The sequence below is a fragment of the Polypterus senegalus genome, chromosome 15, assembly GCF_016835505.1.
Source record: "Polypterus senegalus isolate Bchr_013 chromosome 15, ASM1683550v1, whole genome shotgun sequence".
NCBI classification, from domain to species: domain Eukaryota; kingdom Metazoa; phylum Chordata; class Cladistia; order Polypteriformes; family Polypteridae; genus Polypterus; species Polypterus senegalus.
Genome location: NC_053168.1, coordinates 678,010 through 701,353, shown reverse-complemented (window position 1 = coordinate 701,353; position 23,344 = coordinate 678,010). Strand labels below are relative to the sequence as shown.

Sequence of the window (23,344 nt, the reverse complement as noted above, 5' to 3'; positions counted from 1 at the left end):
GCCTTCTCCAGCCCATGTGGAAGGATCTTCAGCACGCTTTCCTTTCTTGGTTCACCCTGGTCACACCTTCTGGTTGTGGCCAGTACTGCAGTCTTCCCTTTGTGATTTTTACACACACACACACACAGTGTACACCTGCTAGGTGACTGGTGATCAGTCAGCTCCCGTCTTCAGCAGGTCAAATGCTTTGGTTTTTTTGCTTGGTCTCTCTCTTGCTCGTGAACTTGCTTTTCCTTAGCGGTGTTTGGACTGATCGCATCCTCATCCAACTAGAAATCTAAATACACGCCTTCCACTGCACCAGTCCAGCACTCTGCTGCCCTTGGGCAACTCCAGTCTTGGTTATGGACACACCCTTGGCAATGGGGTATCTGCTATAGACAGCAGAAGTTACAGCCAGGCCGAGTAGCGAGTTTGACAGAGAGAGCTCAGATTGGGGTGTGCAGTGCGTTTTATAGGAAGCAGTGGACATCTTGCTATTAGTTGCTTACGTGTATATAAGCCCATTTGTTTTTTGGTTGACTATTGGTGCAGAGTTTTGTCCATCACAGTTGCCAGCCATTGAGATGTGGCTCTTTGAGCTGGATGGATGTTTTAACTGATACCACATGAAAACATCTCTGGGATGCCACTTGGTCAGTGATTGGTCATTTTTATCACATATGACACAATGGCTTCAATCCAAAGAGACACAAAGAAAAACTGACAGTTGAGCTGGAATTAGGAATGTTTGGCAGTTTGCTTTTTAGCAAAGTCTTGTGTGGCAATGCCAGTCTGTCCTACAGCAGAAGCAATCAAGAAAGCAAATTGGATGTTAGGTTATATAGCGTCCTGATGTGCAGAGCACAAGTCAAAGGAGGTTATGCTTTCTAAGGCTCCAGTGAGGGCTCACCTGGAGTACTGGGTGCAGTTTGGCCCACCATATTACAAAAAAGACAAAGCAGTGCCATAGAAGGTCCAAAGAAGAGCAGCTGGACTGAGCTATGCGGACACACAATAAAGGAGATGAAGCTAATGGAAGTTAACAGTTGACCAGATTCAAGTGTTTACAATTATGAAAGGAATGAGGACAGTGGATCCCAGATGTTACTTTAAACTAAATACTTCAACAAGAAAATGGGGACATGGTTGGGAACCCAGCAACTCAGTCTAGCTAGCCTGTGACTTGGCCCTTGTTCTGTAGTCATAGGAGTGGCTGTGTGTGCATGTGAGTGGACAACCGATGACTGCTCAACTGGAAATACAATACACAGAAGACAGCAACATTTTATAAGGAACACTGGTGGTTTGGACCTCACAAACAGAGGAGAGGCTCCTGTTTTAGGGTTACATACCATGTCAGAAAGGAAAAAAAAGGGCTGAACTCGCCCTGCCTGTTTACCCTTGATATGGGGTCAGCATTGTCAGGCTGTCACATAAAGGGCGAGCACAACTCCACTAGAAGGTCGGTAAATGTGAAAATCGCTGGGCCTGACATGGCCTGGCAACTGCGGTCTGCAAATCTGACATACCCAAAGACCCAAAGCTGCCCGATGTCACCTCAGGTTTAGTTAACAGATTTGAAAGTTGGAGTGTTTTTACATTTTTGACTTGCTTGCCACTTATTTGATTACTAAATAGTCTTGTAGCAGTGAGTTGTGTTCAAAAATAAGTGATAACAATGCAATAAAGAGTCTGAAGAACACATAAAATTCATATTTAAATAGCACCTTAAATTATCAAATACTACACATCCCAAACAGCCAAAAGAAACAAAGCCCACAATTTTCTGACAAACTCTGTAATTTTAAGATGTGAAAATCAATTTCATTTTTCTACAGACACACACAGATTTCACACTAAAACCAACTTTTCTTATCTAAGGACAATGAAACCTAAAGGAATGCCTTCGTTCGGCAGTGTGGCTTCAGTTCAATGTCAGTATTGCTTGTCTCTCTCCAATGGATCCATTGAAAAAGAAAAAAAAAAAAAGTTAATATCATAGCCCCAAAGGCTGAAAAGAACAGTGGCAAACAAGTACACTGCAAAAACAGTGAAAGACTGGCGGTGTTCTGTTCTGGTCCCAAGCTGGTGTGAATTTGAGGGCCATATGAAGGTTTGTGTGCCCAGATGACCAGGAGGAGGTCAGAAATGATGTCAGTTGTCCCCCGTGGGTTTCTTTTCCTCTCTACAGTCATACGTAGAATGTGCGTTAGCAGTGGTGTCACAGATCAATGTGGGGTGTTCAGGTGAGCGGTTAGGGTGCACAATGCACTTTTAGGAATGCTGCTGCTGCTGCTCCAGACATCTTTTCCTGATATGTGTTCAAACAGATGCCTCAGCAGTTCAGTGTGATGTCACCAGTTAACAGTCTGGTGACAGGGAACAAAATTATTAACAAGTTAGTTATTGTTGAAAAATGTGATCATCGTTTTGATGTTTGATATGACATGACATGCTTTTGTCATCTTGGAGGAAAAAAGGGGGGAAAAAATAGATGACACGCAAGACTGTAGAATGGCCAAAACCCACACTCTGTCAGCTTGGTACAATGCCACTTGGTAGACTGATTAAGAAAACTGTAGGCATACAATGCGGCATGTTTGACAAGGACACCCTACCCCTGTGCTGTTGACCGATTCCAATATTTTGTTGAGTCCCCCCTCATTTACCAAGCCCTTTGCAGAGTGACTTCAGAACAATTGCTTAAAAGAAGTCCGTGACAGAACCCACAGACGGCTTCAATTCATTACATCCCCGTTGAGTGGACCATAGAGGTCAGTCAGAGCTCTGCCAGTTGTGCTGCCAAAGCGAGAATAGCAGGACGCCAGAGTGAACAGCGTAATAGCAGGGCATCGATAATCTTCAATCAAAACACTCAGTGAAATTCCAATGTAGTAAAAAAAATAAATTAATAAATTAAAAACCTGCGCAGTGCTCTACAAATATAATTAGAGCGCAATTGTAGCCCGCCGTTTCCTGCTTGCCCTCTGAGTCGAGCAGGGTGACAGACAAGACCGATTAGGTGGCATCACACAAGGAATGAACTTCTCTCCCTGACTCCCCTTCAGCACTTACACCGCATCTCCATTTACACAACAACACAAAAATATATTTACGACGATAATCTAGATCAGCGGCTCCCAACCTGTGGCACGACCAGTTGGGGTACATGAAAAGAATATTGGCGGAATCTTCGTCAAAATTGTCCCTGTGATTGAAATCGCTCCATCGTTTTAGTGTTGGATTGGGCGTCAAGTGAGTATCGTGTATTAATAGGCCTAGATTGAGTGCTTAATTTGAAGTGTTTCGCTATTATTTATTGTTTTCAGTGACTTTCTATTGATATTATTTTGTGCCCCAAAATGGGCAAGTGGTTGAAAGCTGGAACTCTTAAGAGAGCTGCAGTTGGCATTGAAATTCAACCTGCTGATTCGGCAGCTACAAGTACTTCAAAGCAACCTGATGATTTAATAGCGCAACGGGACCAGGGTGCAGTGACTGTTAGGCCTGTTCTTGCTGTTTTTATTAGTTTTGATCTTATGTTAGGCTGCTATTATAAAAAACTGAAATAAATGGTAAAATGTAAAATCAAAAATAAGAGCCAATAAATGTCATTAGGTTCACTTGAGTCGTTTGATTATTGAGCTAACCTAAGAAAATTAAAAAAAAAAAAAAAACTTTTGAGGGATGGGTGGGGGTGATGAAGAGAAGGGGTCCTCATAAATGAAAAGCCTAATCAAGGGGTACGGGAGAGAAAAAAAGGCTGGGAACCGCTGATCGAGAAATACACAAGGCAGAAAAAGCGCCACACAGGTAATTAACTTCTCTGTTTTACCTCTACCTAAATAAATAAATAAATAAATAAATAAATAAAACATTTCATACTAAGATAACACAAAATGAAACTGAAAAAACACCGAAAACGGTGGCTACGCGATTTCAATACAGTACACCACTGACGCCGTGAAGCGATCGGCACGAACCTTCCAACTACTGTAATATTTGTAAATATAAAACAGCTGCACATACTGTATATGAAACAAAACGCTGGAGATATTAACGTGGTGTCACATATACAGTACAACGTGACAATACTTCAAGTAAATCTAAATATTAAACTGAGTCAGTGAGAGCGCTTAGAAGGCGCGACTCACACCAATTAACGCCCCTCGACAACATCATACAGGCAGACTGCCGCTCTTGGGAGACACACACACACGAAAACCGTTTTAAATACTCGGCTGCACAATCCTTCCATTATCCAACCCGCTATATCCTAACTACAGGGACACGGGGGTCTGCCGGAGCCAAGGCAGGAAACAAACACACACTTGGGACAATTTAGGATCAATGTACCTAACCTGGATGTCTTTGGGAGTAGTGGAGGAAACCCACGCAGACAACATGCAAACCCCATGCAGGAAGGACCCGGGGTCTCCTAAGTGTGAGGCAGCAGCGCTACCCACTGCGCCACCGCGGCTGCACAATAAAGCAATCCAATACAAACGGCCCCATTCCTTCGGCCAGTGTAGCCATCACAGCGGACCTGACAGTATGACAGACAGCAGCGACTCAGTATTGTGTGCGATAGACCTAACGTGTCACTGCTTGAACGGTCGTGTTCATGAAACCAGTCACCTCACCGAAGATGTGGACAGCACGATGCCATTGTAACACACCGGCCACACAGCAGACTCCGTCTTCCATCGGTATAAGAGTTTTGACAATCCAGGACTTAAATATTTGATTATGAAGGACTCAAGTTCAGAAATGATTTGGCTGTACGCTGTAGCGGTCGCGAAGACTCGGACCCTCCGAAGGCGGCGATTTGTTTAATTTACTGCGGGGACCCAAAAACACAGCTGGCCTTGACCGCCACACACACACACACCAAAACATGAATAATGAGGTTCAATCAATCGATAATCAGGACAAGTATTAACAAAAAATTATTGAACGAACAACGCGTACGCAAAAGCCATTCCCGTCTCCCCGGAGGCGCTAGTTACTTACAAACACTTCATACATAAAAGAGAACAGCACAGCAGACACTCTACTCCTCAACAATTAACACCCACGACAAAGGTCCGGTACGGCAGGCGTGTGGGATGAAACCCCAAACCTACCGGGAACAGCCCTCGGAAAGAAATGTAAAGTTTCGTCCTACCAGGTTCACATCATTGTGTAAAGATTCGTCGTGAAGACGCAGGACACTAAAAGTGTCATCCAGTTGTTCGCGTGATGCGCGCGACTCCTCGCGGCGCCTTTTTGGTTCCTTTTTCCAAAAAGCCCGCTCAATTGCCCTTCTTCCCAGCAACCCCTGCGCCCACTGAATCTGTCCAATGGCGCAGTACTGCAGGGGCTGCTGGGAGTTGTAGGTCATTTAAGTGGCGCGGCAGCAACTCGATAAATCACCTGCATTGTATAAAGCAGAAGAGTGTGGTCCTGTTCAAAGAATACATGCAGCAAATAATCCAACAAAAATCTTAGTTATTTTCTATTATTATGTAAACTTTCCCAATGTATACATGTAGTGACAAGTCAAGCAAAAATGAACACGGTATAACACCCTAGTACTACCAATGTGTACATTCATTTATTAAATAACCCCTTGTCCTGATTCAGCAGCAATGGGTACCAGGAGAGATTCCCTTTTTGGGAGCTCACACTGCTTGCTGGTTACTCATCACCTCCTATCATACAAGTGACGATACAGTTCCACATAGGCTATATGGCCCGAAGTTTGTGACACCTGATCATCACACCTAAATGGGCTTGTTGAATGTCCCATTCCAAAACCATGGGTGTTAATACGGAGTCGCCCAATTGAGCAAGTCTGTGGGAATTTGGGTCCACTTGTGAGGTCAGGTGCTGATGATGGATGAGAAAACCTGGCTCAAGCTGGGACTTTGTGCCATCCACTCAAGGTTCTCCATGTCTTTAAGGACCACACTTTGTGCCCAAGGGAACAGAGAAGAACTACAAATTGTCTAACATGTCTTTGTCTGCTGTAGCATTAAGAGGAACCTTCACTGGAACCCAGGGGCTGAGCCCAACCCCTGCCATCATCACTCCCCTGCCAAACCTCACAACAGGCACAATGCAGTCCAGAAGGTAGTTGCTCTCCTGGCATCCGCCAGACCCAGACAGTGACTGCCAGATGGACAACTGCACGTGCCCACTGCTCCTGAGTCCGATGGTTGGCAGTGTGTTTTACAGCACTCTAGCCGATGCTTGGCATTGTATACAATGATCTGAGGCTCAGCCATGTTAGCCCATTCCATGATGCTCCTGGTGCACAGTTCCTGTGCTGACGTTACTTCCAGAGGCGGTCTGAGACCCTGCTCTGCACAGATGAGCGGCTATTTGTAGCACATGATAGTCCACCACTTCATGTCCGAGCTGTTGCTGGTCCTCAATGCCTCCACACAGAGCAGACTTGTGGCAAAGGTGGGATCCTATGACGGTGCCACGTTTAAAGTCACTGAGCCCTTCGGTGGAGGAGATGGCACAGCCATGTGCTGATCTGATGCACCCATTCACGATGAAACAGCTGAACTCAGTCACTTGACCATGTAGCGTATGTCACCTGATCTGATTAAAATCATAAAGAACAAACAGAGCCCGGTTTGTAGGGTCACCTTGGTCACATGTGGTCACATGGCGAGGTGGCCCTGGCATGCTGTTGGTTGACGAATATGCTGGATACCATGAAGTCCAGACGGCCTCGTTGAATTGCAGTAACTTGTGTTGTGTCTTCAGAGTTTCAGATGTAAAAAGGTTTATGTAGCTGGAGGAATTAGATGAGGACCTGGGGGGATTAGCCCACCCCTTAAAATGGCTGGCATGGTGTACACTATGTCTTCTCAGGAGCTACAAGGACCCAAAGAAGCCAAGCCGGGCACAGGCGGTCTGCTGATGTGCCTGCTGGGCTGGGCCTGCACTTACTGCACAGCTGGAATGTTCCACGAGGCGAGGCAGGCGTTCAGAATCGTGTCGCGTGTCTCTGAGTGCCCACTTCACGTCGTGTTTGGAGGGCCTTCACTATCGGCTGTTTCGTCTTCACTATAGATGGTATCAACGGGGACTGCTGGCATCGATTCCCACTGTGCAGACAAATGCTTAACAATGGAGGAGTCCGGGGCGGAGCCTGAGGGGAGGACAAGGCCGACTTTAAGAGCAGCAGGCTGGCCTCATTTCAGTGGGTTGAGTCTGAGGCTTTGTGCTGAGCGGCCATACTGAAGGTTGGTGCCCACCATCTTTGAATCATCTGTCTACCGTGATGCTGTAGGGCTTCACAGTCTGTTGGTGTAAATTTAGTTCTTTCCATCCTGGATTTTCAGCAAACATTTTCACTTTAGTTGTACGGGGGAGCAGAAAGAGCACAATTACACACCGTGACACACACAGAGCAGCTGCGCACTTGGCCATCTTGGGTGGCCCGTCACTGGTGAGGAGGTGAGCCGGATTCAGGACTAGAACAGGGGTGTACCCACCTCTGGTCCTGGGGGGGGGCACTGGCTGTGGGTTTACTTAATTAGTGACCAGTCACTTAATGCCTTAATTAGGACTGACGTGTTTAGAAGTGTCAAGGTGCCAGCTGGGCCGTCCCTTTTAACCAGCAGTGGTCTCAAAAGTTCACACATTGGTGTGGAGAAGAACAAATGAAAGAAAAGACGAAGCGCGGCCTTTCAAAGATTAGGATGGGAGCTCCGTCCTGCGGTCTGCTCGGCCCTCCAACCGACGCCTCCTTCTGGGGGCTTTATAGGGTCAGGGGTGTCCCTCACTGGGCATCTTCTGAGAATTGTAGAGGAAAAGGGAGACAACACAGTTAGCGACAGCGGCCCCTGTCATCCTGGAGTGGGGTTGACATGCCTTAGATGAGCCCAGAAAGCAATCGTGTGACACCAGAGCCAAATGGTAAAGAGCTGCAAGGAGAGCCAGCAGATGACCAGCTACCTTGGGGGTCTCCGAGCAGTCCAGCCCATCTCCTGTTGAGCTGTTAATGAAGCGCAGGATTTAATCGGATGGCTTGCTACTGTTGTCACTCTGCCACACAAGTGATGCCCACGGCACAACGGGTAGCGAAATGCTTAGTCGCTCAGCTCCAACGTCTGGGCCTTCAACAGGAGAATGTCAAAGGACGGCAACACCAATTCATGTCTTCGCAAGTCACCGTCCAGAAGGTTGGAGCGCCACAGCAGGCCCGTCTTCCTCAGGCCTTCGCTTTCTCTCTTTTCAGATATTTCATGGCAGCAGGCCGTGTATGAAAGGCACGGGTGCAAACGAGGGCTCCGCTAGCCCAGCATCTTTTGGCTCTCTCTGCGTCTCGTTATCATTTGGCTGCTCATCTAAAGACGAAATGAAACAATTAAGATGAAAACCAATTAAAATTTAGACAATGCAATACAGCATGTGCCGTCAGCATTAGCAGTGAGGAGGCTGCAAGCCCCCCAGGGGTTAGAGTTGGACCCCCCTGCACGATAAGGAGTGAAGGGTCAGTCGTAAATTTGTACTTTAGTAACGTGTGTGAACGCCCGGCTACAGACAGACGCCAAGGACACACAACGTTCAGATGCACACAACTCGTTCACAACACTCACTCAGTCCTTTTACTTTCCTTTACTTTTTCTTCTGCCACCTCCACTTCTCTCAAGCTCCGCCCTCTGCCTCCGGCCCCCCAATGGAGCGAGGCGGCCCCTTTTATTGTTCACCCAGATGTGCTCCCTGATGACCTTCTTGCAGCACTTCCTGGTGTGGCGGAGGTGCTGCATACCATGGCTTCTGGACCATCCAGGTGCCCCCTGGTGGTGCCCACAGGTCCCCACAAGGTTGAGCTTCCCAGCTCCGTAGTTCCCACGCAATCCCAGTGGGCAGCCCTCTTGCATCCATTGGTAAGAATTGGTAGGCCTTCTCCAGGCCTCTCGGTGTGGAAAGGTCCCTGGCCATCTATCACACATGACATGCATCCCTAAGGGACAGGTGGCATTACCAAAACAGTCAGGACGAGGACGGGCCATTCAGCGCACCAAGGCTCACCAGGCCTGCCCACTTTACTCCTCCTGATGCCATGACATCAAGTCGAGTTTTGAAAGTCCCTAAAGCCCTGCTGCCCACCACACGACTTGGTCACTCGCTCCGTGTGTCTGTGCTTAACTTCCTAATGTTTGTGCAGAACTCACCCTTGACAAGTGTCCAACGGTGCGGTGTCCCTGTGTTCTTGATGACCTCATTTTAAAGTCACCTTTGTGACCGACTGCACTAATTCTCTTCATAATTTCAAACGCTTCAGTCAGGTCTCCTCTTCATCTCCTGTGAAGGCTCAGCTCTTTGAATCTTCATCACTCACCCCCTGTAGCCCCCCATAATCAGCCCAGCTGCTCTTCTCTGGACCTTCTCCAGTGCTGCTCTGTCTTTACGGAGTCATAAACGGCACCCAGGACTCCAGATGAGGCCTCACCAGTGCGTTCTAAAGACTTGAGCGTCACCTCCTGGGACGACTTGTACTCCACACATCAGGGCGCTATATAACCTGACATTCTGTGAGCCCCCTTAACCGGTCTGGCAGTTGAACTGTGACCCCTAAATCCTTCTCATAAGGTGGACCCTCGATTGTCCGACCTTACTTTAGTGTATTCAAACCTCCTAAAGTCACACTTTAACATTTACTGCATCGTCCACCAATCTGTGCAGGCCTGCCTGCTGTCCAAGTCCCTCTGTGATGATCTGCCAATCCACCCAGCTTGGTATCATCTGCAGACTCGACCCGTTTGTTCTTTATATTCCTCTCCAAATCATTTACATTGTATATTAGAAACAGCGGCGGCCTCAGCACTGCCCCCTGCCGGTCAGCTCTCTTAACATCGCCATCTCTGAGGAGCTTCCTCACCTCGTCACCCTCTGCCTCCCGTGTTTTAGCCATTTCTGCCTCTCGTGGTCTGGTGGCCAGCCTGCTTTCTGGAACGTCTAATTAATTAATGTTCATTATGCAAGCTTGAGCTGAATCCGTTGCTTTAGGGTGCGGGCACCGAGCGGCTCTGCGGACCCCCACTCTCAGGTGACTGTCGCGTGACGGCCTCCCTGCACGCCTTCTTCCATACGACATGAAGACCTTTGTCACTCTCCAGGCGCAGCTTCTTTATCGTGGTGGCTGACCAGGGTCAGACCTGATTTCATTCAAGGCCAACTGATGCCATCCCGGTCACCAATGACCAGGTGAGCTCAATGCCCCACCTTCACTGCTCGTTTAGATGGTGAACCCAGCTCTTTATCCACTCCGGTGCTGTGAAGGTTAGTGACTAAGGAACGGGCCTGTGGACCCCATGGATGTCCCAGAGCAAGTCACTGAAGGGGCTCCCACCGCAGACAATATCTAAAAGCAGTCCTGTGTGTCACACTGGGCTGTCAACAGTGACATGAGAGGACTGGCCCAGGAGCTGGCATGGACATTGAAATGTCACTCGTGTGTGTTGGAGGACACCTTTATCTACTCAGGTGACACATTTGTGTGCCTCCCAGTTATTTCTAAACCAAAATGGGATGAAGGTTGTGCCCACCAGACCCCAGACACAGCATTAGAGACACAAGCTGTGGTATAAATGAAAGGTTTCATCGTACAAAGGCTTTAAACGAGGCATAAGCCAACCTCCACACAATTCTTCTTCTCTTCTCTCGCTCCTCCACACCTCCCAGGTGACCTCTGCCCTCCTTCCACTTCTGCTGCCACATCATAGTACTTCCAGGGCAATCAGAAGTCCCAAAAAGTACAAATTGGTGGACCTGACAGAAACCAGCAGGGCTGTCTCATGGGACTACAGGTCCCAGCATGCCCTGGGGCGTCAATGTGGAGCTCCTAACCTAGGGAGGCTGCCATCTGGCATATTGGGGGAGAAAATATCTATCAGCGCTCATCTGCCCGGTCCTTCCATCGCACTGGCCTCCCAGCTGGGTAAGGGTCCTTGTTCATTCCCAGCCAGGATGCCAGTCCCTGCATGCCATCTTTAAAAGGTTAAAGACACAACATTTTGTCTGTAAAGCCTTCTTGAGATGTGCAACCGAAAAGAAACCAGCAGGTCACGGATAGGAAGGGGACAAAGCGGGGAGATGAGAGGAGACTGACAAGACAGACGGCCACTGGCATACAGGTGACCCTGAGCGTGTGGCCAAGTGTGAGGTCTTTGATTTGACCGGCGTGAACGCGTCCCCCTGACGTGGGCTTCTTGTCCTCTCTCGTTGTCTCCCTTCCTCTGCAGATGTTCAGTAAATCAGATTTTGAGACTATCAAGAGGCCCGCTGCTGAATATTAAATTCACCTGAGGGACCGGACCAGACCACCGGGGTATTGTTGGTGACATGTGACACAGCTCAAGGTGCCCAGCAGGTAACGTGAAGTTAGGTGGTTGACAGAAGGAGATCAAGGAAGGCTTAGAAAAATAGGAACAGGGAGAGATGGAGATGCCTGGGGTGGAAGGCACGTTTCCTCTTTGAGTGGGTGGTCCAGGCTGGCTTGAGGGCCCTGTTGGGTGGTCCTCACTCCGCTCAGCTGTAGATGTGACGTGGACAAGGACAGGCAGGGAGTCAGTCAGGATGGCACCTGGCCTGGCATCCCTCGAGCTTTACAGGCACAGCAGACATCTGCACCCTCAGCAGGACTTGAACCTTTGAACGGCAGGAGGAGGAGGACGTCACCCACCCAGGGGGGACGCAGGTCCTGTAAGTGAAAGGACAGAGGGCAGAGTCCAAAACATGGGACGAGGAGGAGGAGGAGACGAGTCTTCAGGTAAAGTGTAAGTGGGACTCAGTCGGTGGGCCGCACACACACACACACACACAAACTCCTGCCGCGGAGAAGCCCTTTGGACAGTAAGGCGAGTGGACAGCAGCGAGACGAACTTTGACCGCACACATTGAATCTGAGGACACGTTCACCACAGAGGGTCCCGGGGTCACAGGGCAACACGCCAATGCTAACAGGAAGCGAGCGAGCGAGAGAGAAAGAGAATGACAAACGGCAGTGCTGTTCTCAGAACGAGCAGCTAATCATTAGGTGACATTTGGGGACGCTTGTCTAAACACAGATAACACATTATTTGTATTATTCTTATTATTCTTCACTATCCCAAGTTATTTGGCTGACTCTTTAATCCGAGGCCACTCCCCATCGCTTTGTCTTTCCACCGGCAGGTGACGTGACTCCCACAGTGGTGTCAGTAGTGGGATCTGAACCCGCACCCTCAGGCTACGCCACACTGCCTGCCCAATAAGAAGCCGCAGCAGCAGCCACCACCTGAGGGGGCGCTCTTGAGCAGAGGCTGAACGTTTGCTCTCAGTGTCACCGAATGCCATCTGAAAGCTCTGACTGACTGAGTGACGTCAACATTTGAGACAAACCAACAAGTCAGCTGGCTGGCCGGCCAGCCAAGCCCCCTCTTTTATTAGAGCGTCAAGCGCCAGTCCATGGAAGCTGCCATCCTACCACATGTCTGTGATACACTGTCACCCGAGGCCTTGTCAGGTTATATAGCGTCATCCACCGGTGTCGGACCCTCATCTGCAGAATGATTCAGGGTGATCGTGGCCATCGAGCCGTGAGGGGGCTGTGATATCCGTCATTTCTGTGACAACAAGTGTGTTGTCATCGTGGTCTTCAAATGACAACCTTAACACAACGGCTGGACAAGTCGGACGTTCCACTGCCTGTTTTCGTCTTTTATCTGCCTTTGGGTTGACACTCAGCGCTGCCAGTGGCAGGACGTGGTGGCATCGAGTGTCCAGAGAGTCACGCAGGACGCTCTGGGAGGTACGTCTTGACTTGTCGGTGTGCCAGTAGACATGTTGATTGCCCATTTCTAACGGATCCCGAGTGGGTGGACTTGGGCACAGTGCTGCTGGAATTGACCTGCCACCGTGAATCGAATCAAGCGTGTTAGTGGCTGTTAGGCCACATTTTTAGGGACAGTGTCGTCACATGTATCGAGTAGTGGGAAACTGTAACCGCCGTGCAACACGTCACCACCCTAAGGTGCCACAATTTGGGAGCAGCTCGACCGCGACATGAAACGTCAGGTCCAGGGTGTCATATCAGGGTCATCATACTGTAAGTGGCTATTGATAAATGCCAACTGATATGCTGGAAAGGCACTATATAGCACGCGGACATGGCCTCACCAATCTCCACCACGGTGCACAGAACAACCTGAACTTGTGTCTTCCAGTTTCCTTACCCGGGTAAAGATGAGGAGAGCCGAGAGCTCACTGACATTGGCATCAAGGATACCTGTCACCATGCCAGCCTAAAGCCGAGTTTGGCACCGAGGGATTCGCAGCCCATGGCTGCTGCGCGTCTGTCCATCGGCCTGGTGAATAATCTGCTGGTCCTGTCCAGCGCTGCGCTGGCACCGGTGTGGAAAGGCGTTGAGGTCCAGGATCACCCAGGCTGTCTTTTTGGAACAGACCCCCCCGATCTCATGTGCCCTCAGTCATGTAGGAAATGATGCCTCCCGAGTTCAAGACCCCCATGTGGCGATCCGTGGGCTCCAATAAGGTCAGGACTTCCTCTAGCAGCCTTTTTTTTATTTTCTTCTATTTAATGTCCTTCATTAGGTTACAGTGTCACTTGTATGCGCCATCTGTCGGAATGAAACGTGCGGACAGCAAGTTATTAGGACACACGACTAACACCTTGGAATGTACGTGTATGCATTTTGTAATTTGGGATTTGTCTGATTAGGTCACAACTCTCTGGGCGTGCACTCAGTGAAAGGCGCTATATTTGAAATGAACCGTCGAGAATGACGGCCTCGAGTGACGTTGAAGGTGTGACCGACTGTTGAATTCACGTCAGTGAGACGACGCCTCTGATTTAAATGCTAGGCCGGATCAGCCAGTTTTCGGTCTCGTTGTTTCACCTTCCAGAACGTTCTTCTAAGTCGGGCCCCTGAAGGCCCTCGGGCGGGCGTCTTCAAACTCGCTTTAAACAGTCGCATTGTTGAGTGGCAGGCATCTTGATAAAGACGGTGACAAGTCATCAGGTGCTTTTGTTGTTATCAGGTGGCTTTTCTGTGTCATTTGTCGTTTCCTCTTTGAAGTGCTGAGTGACGCCGGTGATGAGAAGCGAGGACTCCTGCGTTTTAGCCTTGAGCACGTCGTGCCCTGTGGTGGACTTCATCTCCGCTCCACACTTGGCGTGTCGGGACGGGTGGCAAACCAAACACTTCACACCTGGACGTCCATCAGCCATCCAAAGGTGTTTATGTAGGGGCTGCTCAAGTGATGTGACACGGGGACACACGGCGACTCCGCAGCATGGGGCCTTTCACATGTGCAGTACCCGCCGCACCACCTGACACAACCTTATATAGCGCCCCCCACCATGAAGGGCAGCAGTCAGGGCACAGGCAGCTAAATCTCCTGGTTCTGGCTGGTCGACTGAGCTGGCACAGTGGCACTGGGTGTATGTAAACGCACAGCTGGGGGGTCCTAAATGGAATGGCATCCTGGGTGGACCTGCCAGGAAAGACCACCCCCACATTTGTATTGGGAGCCCTCCTCACGAGGAGCCGTGCAGTGACTCAGCAGTGGTGGCAACATGGCCTCCATGGTGAGCGGTCTCCATAGAAACGGTCATCTTGTCATTTCATCAAAGTGACGAGTCCCCTCAGACAGTCGGCCATTTGTGAATTGTGACAAGAGACGGCTTCTCCCTCGCGGAGTCTGCAGTGGAGGTTTAATCTTGTGGCCTTGTATAGCGCCTTTCATAGGGACAGGACGGGTCTTCTGGGACTCGATCAGATGTAGAAATGTCACAGGCTACACATTTACAAGCTTCACACAAAAGAGCTTCCTTTATTAACAGAAAATCTAAAAGAATCAACGAACCCCTTAAGCAAATGTGGTCACTCGTCACCTGCTCGGGCCCACCTGACACCCCCAATTTAAGGCTTCAGCACCTCATTGACCAAACAAACACTAAAATAAAGAACTTCAAATGCAGGCGCCCAGTGGCATCTGTGCAGTAAGGCCAGGTGGGCCCTGCATCCCACTGCCAGTAGGTGGCGATCCTGTGCCAGCAGTAACTGGATGGCTCGTTAGATTTTTACTGCACCACACGCTCAGCGCAGTTTCTCATCCAGAAGGGTCTTTCGCTTTGGCGCGTGTGCCCGGCGCTGCTCAGTCAGACCCTCTGGGCTCAGGTATGACGCCATTTAAAAGGCGGTGTGGACCTGTGTGTGTCGCCAGGGTGGCACTGGCTTCAGCACTTACAGTACGTCATGCCATCACTCAACATGGTCGGGGGGTGGCAGTGTCCCATGAGATTTTGTGCATAGTTGATGTGGTATTAGAATGCAGAACAGGAGGAAGTTACGACTGGGCTACTGAAGATTGAGGGTGGGAAACCACTGGCCAGGCGTCCTCAACAATCAGGGGCCAAAGCCCCCCGACCCAAACCACAATGAATCTCCCCGTTTCAGAGAAGTCGTCATCTTTATCATGAATGATGTGGATTACGAGTCTGCAGTGGGATTTACCATTAGTGACACTTTGAACAAAAGTTGGAAACTTCAGAATCTGCTGTAGCTGTTGAGGGGTCTTCCATTCTCACTGTTGGTGGTTGTCCTATTGACAGATCCTCACGTTGGCTAAGACATTTTCATCACTGGTGCCGGTGGCCTATTTCTTTGTCAAATGTCATGTGAGGTTTACTGAAGGCCATCTCCTTCCTCGGCCGCAGCTCTGATCTTTCACCGCTCCTCTCGTGTGTCTCCAGTGGCCTTTTCTATGCTGTGGCCACTGGCTGTGCGATCACCGTGCCAGCGCTGCCTCACACCACTCACTTTAGATCAGAGGCAATGCACTTACCCAAATTCCATGAGCCAATCCAAGATGGGATCCCAAACCCACACACTCTCACACACTGCCAATGACAGTCTCACCTCTCAGGCTCCACCCATTCTGACAGGCCCCTCCACTCTTAGACTCCACCCCTACTAACTGTATCTGCCTCTCACAGGCTCCACCCTCCCTGTCACCACCCCCATCTATCTTTAAGGCTAGTGTGCTATTCTGAGTCTCTCTCTCTCTCTCTCTCTGGCTCCACCCTCTCTGACAGAACCTCTCTCTTTTTCTCTCTCAGGCTCCGCCTACTGTAATTGCACCTTTCTCTCTCTCTCTCTCTCTCTTTCAGGCTCAGCCCACTCTAACGGCACCTCCCCGGTTCTCTGTTTTTCGCACTCCCTCAGGCTCCACCCACCCTGACAACAACCTTCTCTCTCAGGCTCCACCCACTCTGACAGCACATCCCTTCATCCCTCTGTCACTCTGTAAGGCTCTGCCCAGCCTAACATTAACCTTTTCGGTCAGGCTTGGTCCACTCTGATGGCACCTCCCCTTTTCTCTCTCTCTAAGGCTCCACCCACTCTCCCTTTCTAAGGCTCTGCCCACTCTGACAGTTACCTTCTCTCTCAGGCTCCACCCACTCTAACGGTACCTCCCCTTCATCCCTCTTTCTCCCTCGGATGGCACCTCCCCTTTTCTCTCTCTCTCTCTCTTAGGCTCCACCCACTCTGACAGCACCTCTCTTTTTTTCCTCTCAGTCTTTCTCTCTCAGGCTCCGCCTACTGTAATAGCACCTCTCTCACTCTGTAAGGCTCTGCCCAGCCTAACATTAACCTTTTCGGTCAGGCTTGGTCCACTCTGATGGCACCTCCCCTTTTCTCTCTCTCTAAGGCTCCACCCACTCTCCCTTTCTAAGGCTCTGCCCACTTTGACAGTTACCTTCTCTCTCAGGCTCCACCTACTCTAATGGCACCTCCCCTTCATCCCTCTTTCTCCGTCGGATGGCACCTCCCCTTTTCTCTCTCTCGGCCCACTCTCTAAGGCTCCGCCCACTCTAACAGCACCTCTCCCTTTCTAAGGCTCCGCCCACTCTGACAGTCTGTGGGCCCACCAGAGGGTTTCAGCCTTTCTGGCTCAGGCGCTCCTTTGGCTCACAGCCCGTCACAAACAAGTTGAGGACGCGTTTCCTAAATTTTGGGAAGGACTTTCATTTGAATTCAGCAGAATGACGTCGTGCAAGGTTACATTTTTTTTCTCTCCTTTGTGCGGTGACAGGCCACTTCTTTTGCCCATCACATGACGTTGTGGTGTCCCATTGAGGGGCGCCTGCTGTGTCCGTGACTAGGGCTCGACAGTTTAACCCTTTGGCCACAAAACTGTAAGCTGCACTTTTGGAGTTTTGACCAAATTCTTTTCCAACTGAGTCACCCGCACTGCGGCCAAGGAGCTGCCCGAGAGCAGAGCCTGCCAACGGGCAGAGCACTTTAGAGGTCCACGTGTGTCACTTGTGCAGTCAGGCTGACCGCTCTGACACGTCACATGATGTTCAGTTCTAGGTCTGAATTCACAGAAAAGCAAACCACACTGAGATGAAGCCCACCCCTCTCCCCCCCCTGTCAGTTCCAGCCCTCGGCTCTCAGGGACACAAGTAGCAGTCAGACAGCCCTGGCAATGTGGTCAAGCTGGAGGAGACGCAAGCCTGTAGTCGTCCCACCGTGGCATGTAAGTTTTTTTCAAACAGAATGAAGGGGGTCTGGAGGGCTCGGGGGTTAGGGGCAGAGGAAGGGTCATTCGAGGGGGGTCCCGAGTCAGCTGCTCAAAGGCGCCAGAAACTGTTAAGGATGAGCTGGAAGAGCACAACTGTGTAGCCTGAAAGTCGCGGACACGAACGTGAAGGGTGGGACGTGCTGGCCTGGCATCTCAGGTGTGTTAATGCAGAAGGCAGGACGGGGGGGCTCTGAGGGTTTACTGTGACTGCAGCCTCGCTGACTTCCAGCCCGGGCACGCAGTGCACTTTGTGTCCTCGTGACTGTGGCTGAACTTTAGACAGGATAAGCCGAGTCAGACTGACTGGCACCGCCTTTGACTTGGGGCAGCCACAGGCTCACTTAAGGACGTTGGCACATCCACCAAGTATGGTGAAACTCTTAGCTGGATATCCGACCAGCATGCAGCCCCCCAGGACTGAACTCCAGTCCTCAGAACCTCAGATAAGTGTGAGCACTCGACTCGGCCTCCATGTGTGCCCGTTGGCAGGGGGGACATTCACACTCTGCTGACTCAGTGGCGTCAGGATGGCAATCTGACCCTTAATGTCAGTAAAACCAGCAGGCCCGACCGACATTGACATCAGAGGGCAGGAGCAGCAGTGCCCATCACTGACGTGGGCACCTCACGTTTCTCTTATCTGTTCTCATCAAGTTCATCACAACCTGGTGCAGCACCTGCTTGGCCCAAAATGGCAGAGGCTGGCAAAGGTGGCACAGCATATGACTGGCACCCTGCTGTCTTCTGTTCAGCACAGACAGAACAGTCACTGCCTTCAAAAGCCACACAAGATAACTGAAGAGCTCAGCCATCCTGCATGGCCACCTATGCCTGGACGATTGGCAGTCGTGCCAGCAGTGTCAGGGAGTGGTCTGCCATCAGACTGCACAGCCAATCAAAAGGGTACATATGGAAACACAATGACTAGTGTGCATGTAGGGCACAAATCATGCCAAGGCAAGTTTACTGTCACGTGTAGAGAACACGGCCCGATTCTCATTTGCAAGAGCAAAAGGTGCCAGCCGGGTAAACCCAGGGGATGTGTTTCTGGGGGTACCATGTCCTTCAACATCCGGGTTCATCATTCAGCATATATTCTGGGGTGGAGCAGACAGGACCTCTGGCATAGGAGCTTGGGCACAGAAGTGACATCAGTAATGCCCTGGGGGCTCAGGCACAGAAGTGGCATTAGTACAATAGTGTTCTGGGGTCTCATGTTTACAACCTGGCTTAGATAAAAGCGCGCGCATGCTAGGTGCCACGCCAAGTTCCTTCACCCATCTTAAATCGACATCACCAATGCACTTTTAGCCCCTCCCTGTCACCGCCCGCCAGTTGCCATGTATGGCTTAAGAAACGCCCCTTTTGAATATTCATGACCTAATCACCATACACTTTTGGTGGGGTCCCTGAGTGACGGAACATTGAATGTGAACTTGAGGGGTGACTGACATTAGGTGGGGTGGCCAGGGGGCTGCAAAACAGATGCACAACATTACTCGGAGGGCATTTTCCATCCATCCATCCATTTTCCAACCCGCTGAATCCAAACACAGGGTCACGGGGGTCTGCTGGAGCCAATCCCAGCCAACACAGGGCACAAGGCAGGAACCAATCCCAGGCAGGGTGCCAACCCACCGCAGGACACACACAAACACACCCACACACCAAGCACACATTAGGGCCAATTTAGAATCTCCAATCCACCTCACCTGCATGTCTTTGGATTGTGGGAGGAAACCCACGCAGACACAGGGAGAACATGCAAACTCCACACAGGGAGGACCCGGGAAGTGAACCCTTAAGGGTCTTCTAACTGCGAGGCAGCAGCGCTACCACTGCACCACTGCGCCACCGTCGGAGGGCATTTTCTTCTCACTTTTTAAGGCCCACATTGGTAGTAAGGAGTCTGGGGGTCCCATCCCTGGTGCTCACACAGTCCTAAGACATGCAGGGGGGGGGTGAGTTGGTGAGGCCCCCCCTTTGTGTGTGTGTGTGTGGGGGGGTGGGCTGGCGCTCAGTCCAGGGGTTGATCCAGCCTGTGCCTGTTGCTTGCTAGGATGGGCTCCAGCTGCCCCCTGCCAGTCTGCTCAGACCACATGTTGCCCATCACAAGTGTCACTCACTCATTGTCACCTCAAAGAAGCTGACTGGAGGGAGGAATGGTGGTCTCTCATCTTTAGTCATGAAAGCAGATGGGAATGATGCCTGGGAATGACTGCCGCTCGTGAATAAGCCTGGTGCAGACCCTATTAAGTGGGCACCGGCCTGGCACACAGTCCGGGCATCTTTGCTATCAACTTCAGCGCGCGTTTGCATTGGGAATTTGATGAGGGGACGCATCAGCAGCTGCTCCAGGTCATGTGTTCATCCATCCAAACGATGCCCACCCAGATTTCCCTGGTGCACCTCAAGGTGGTCGGGTGGTCACTTCAGTCACTGTATGGGACTGGCCTGGACGGTGTGGTCAGCAGCCACGAGCCTCAAATAGTTCAACAGGCCAGGGGAGGACATTTGTCACCTGTATGCCTGTGGAGGTGACACTCGACAAGAGCAAATAAACCACGTCGTGGCACCTTGTGTGTCCTTGATATAGTCGGGTGATTCTGCTGCCCGTTTCCCAGTGCCATGAAGCGACACCCACAAGCTTTTCCAGCCACCCTTCCTGGTGGCCATCAGGTCCCCTCAGGTGCTCACTGACCCCCTACATTCAGACTTGACACAAAAGCCCCCCAGTCCACACCCGCCCCTCTCCCTCGTCTGCTTACTTTAGAAGATTCCAGAAGACGCCATCAGTTCTTGTGGCCGTCTCAGGTCTCTTGGGACTTTTAAAAAGCCAAAGGGCGCCCCCTGGCTGTCTGGGCAGACACCCGCGCTTGCCACGACCCCTTTCTCTCTGGGTGGTCCTCACCTTGCTGCTTTATTGACCGCCTTCTCTCTGTGCTTCAGCCTCCAGAGCCAGAAGTGTTCAACCCGGCTGAAGAGGTGACGGACACTGAAGATGAGGAGGAAGAGGAAGATGCCACAGTGATGGAAGAGCAGAGGAGCGTCATCTTGCACCTCCTCTCCAAACTGAAGCTGGGCATGGACCTCACCAGGGTAGGTGGCACTGAATGAAACCTGGCGACAGTGAGGGGCCGCGGTATTCGAGGGAAATCATGGAGGGTAAAGAACGGAGCGCCCCCTGCTGGCAGAACATCTCCTTTCTTAATGGTGTGTTCTCTCGTGCTGGTGTGCCATGCCTCCTGCCCTCTGAAGTCATGCCAGGCTCATGTCAACTTGGCACAAGCAGATGGGTGACAGTGGCTCAAGTTCCACCTGGTGCCCACTGCTAACAGCAGATGAGGCCTGCAGTCATCACTCCCACTGTCCTCGGGCATATTATGGGATGTACATTTCTCTGTTTTAGGGGCTCTCTAGTCAGGACAATCCCATATGTGCCACCAAATGAACACAAACGGTGCCTCAGAAAATCAATGAGGGGATGAGCACAGGGAGACAAGGGGCACATGGGCATCTCTGCCCATGTCCTGGTGCCCCCTCCTCAGTTTCAGAATTGCCTTTATGGTGCGCTTATAACATCCATTAACAAAAAATCTATCCATTTACCCAGGGCGGGTCGTGGGGCAGCTGGAGCCAATCACAGCCGGGCACAAGGCAGGACCACCACCTGGGCAGGACGCCAGTCCACCCAAACTGCAGGCCTTTGGAGGCTGTGGGCCCGAGGCCTGCTTGGTGGTTTCAGGTCCTCCCCGCGTCCCAACCCGTTATAAATAAGATATAAAGAATGGACTGGCAGGCGACTCCAAGTGGGTCCTGTGCTGGGCTCGTTGACCCCTGAACTGGATCAAGCCGGTTTGACAGGCCGATGCCAGCCTTTCTAGAAGGCTCTGCTGCCACCGTCGGCCTGATTCATTCAACTGCATGAACCAGAGACCCTCAGTTGAGATCTAAAGGGGTTTCAGCAACGTTTTGCACTGATGGCGCATGTGTGGTGTGATGGGGGGGACGTCATGGCTGCCCTTCACACTTACAAAAACTGAAGTGACATGACCAGGTGCCACCTTGTGTGCTCCTGATGGTGCGGCTCGTGTCTCTCCTCCCTGAGAGCTGTCACCGTGTCTCCCCCTCAGCCGCAGCGCTCAGACCACCGCCAGGACGGGTGCAGATCCCACCTTGACCTCCAGGCAGGGACACACAACTGAGACCGCGAGAATCGAGGAGAGGAGGCCATCCAGTGTGTTTATTGTCACCCGCTTGTGTCACTTAGGGCCATGCTGTCCCCACATCTCGGCAGAAGTGCAGCAGCAGGACCCGCACCGACTTGGGGACGAGGACCTTCAGTGGAAGTAAAGAGTGACACGTATCAAGTCAACATACTGGGGGGCTTTGAAACAGTCAAGGGGGATCTCACAAACATGTGCCCACAGCTGGCACCTCTGAGCCGACCGACCGACTGACCCTCTTGCTCTTTCCTGCTGGATAGAAAGCTGAAATTCTCCAGGGTGGTCCGTCTATAGGGTGGGCTAAGGCAGGACATGCTGATGTCAATATTTAAACAAAATACCCCAACATCTCAACTACACTTTGGTTTGATTGAAATTCTGTGACATGAAGATTAGCCCCCCAATGATTTTATATTTGTTGATAATGAGAGTGAAGCGAGGCAGCAGCCCACCAGGAATCACGCAGAGAAATGGGGGCAAATAAAGACCACCAGCCAAAGTGCAGTGGAAGGAAGAAAGCGGGCAGACCAGCATGGTAGCAAAGTGACCCCCAAAAGGAGTGAGTGACCGCTCTGTGACAGATGGCACTGTTGGCAGTCCCGACTGATGCGGACAGACGGCGCAAAGGGACACAAATCAGGCTTGTGGCATCCCGGAGGTGACTGGCGAAGGTCTGAGCCCACGTGAGTGTGGAGTACGCTGGTCAGCAGAGGAGACCCAAAGGGGTGACAGACAGGGACACGATTCGTGACGGAGTTTACAGAGAGGGTCCGCCGCCGCCTCCTTCGGTTTCTGCCCGATTTATTATGGAAGGAGTGCCGCGCTGTTTGCACGATTTGCATGGTTTAGGATTGAAAATAAAAGCCCCTCGCACTCTCTCTCGTGTGCCCCACCCATGGGTGGACGTGACTATCAGTGGTCTCGGGTTCAAGGGAGCACGGCAGCTGCAGCCACCCACACCGTCACATACGTTAGGCGTCAATTCTTTGCTTTTCCTTTTGTCTTCTCTCTCGACACCCACGGTGCCTGCCTGCCCGTTAGAATGCCACTCTGTGGGCGCTGTCCCTTGGCACTATTGTTAACATCAGAAGATGGCAGACAGGTGGAGGATGCTTTACAAAGACGATGGTTTTCCATTTTTGCCCCGCCCTCTTTACGGCAGTAGGGGGCGCCGATTGCCTCAAGTTGCCCATGTCACTTCGTTTTTAGTTGTGGTCGCTCGTGTTTTGCCCCCACTATCCCCCCGTTTTCAGGGTGACATTCATTGGCCTTTTAATGGCTTCGCCGTAAGCCTGCAGTGTCAGCGCCGTGCGTCTCTTCTCCGTTTTCTGCTGCAGCACCGAGTTGTCCTGCGACGTGTTCTTCATTGGTCACCGAGTGCGAGTGGGTCGTGTAGATTGCAGGGTGGTCCTTCTGTGCACAGAGCCTCAGCGTCTGTGATGGTGGGCTGGACAGACGGGCAGCAAGTCTTGCGAATGAAACCGCCGTTAACAGGTCTTGACCTTTGTACAGAGGCAGTGGGGACAGTCGTGTCA

At 51.0% G+C, this 23,344-nt stretch overlaps 1 protein-coding gene across 1 annotated transcript in view; it reads left to right on the top strand.

Annotated features, from left to right (window-relative positions):
* osbpl10b (oxysterol binding protein-like 10b) overlaps positions 1-23,344 on the top strand; it is a 91,692-nt gene that overhangs the window by 63,244 nt on the left and 5,104 nt on the right. Inside the window, 1 exon segment of the mRNA XM_039737172.1 lies at positions 20,533-20,682. Within this exon segment, the coding sequence (XP_039593106.1) occupies positions 20,533-20,682 (150 nt within the window).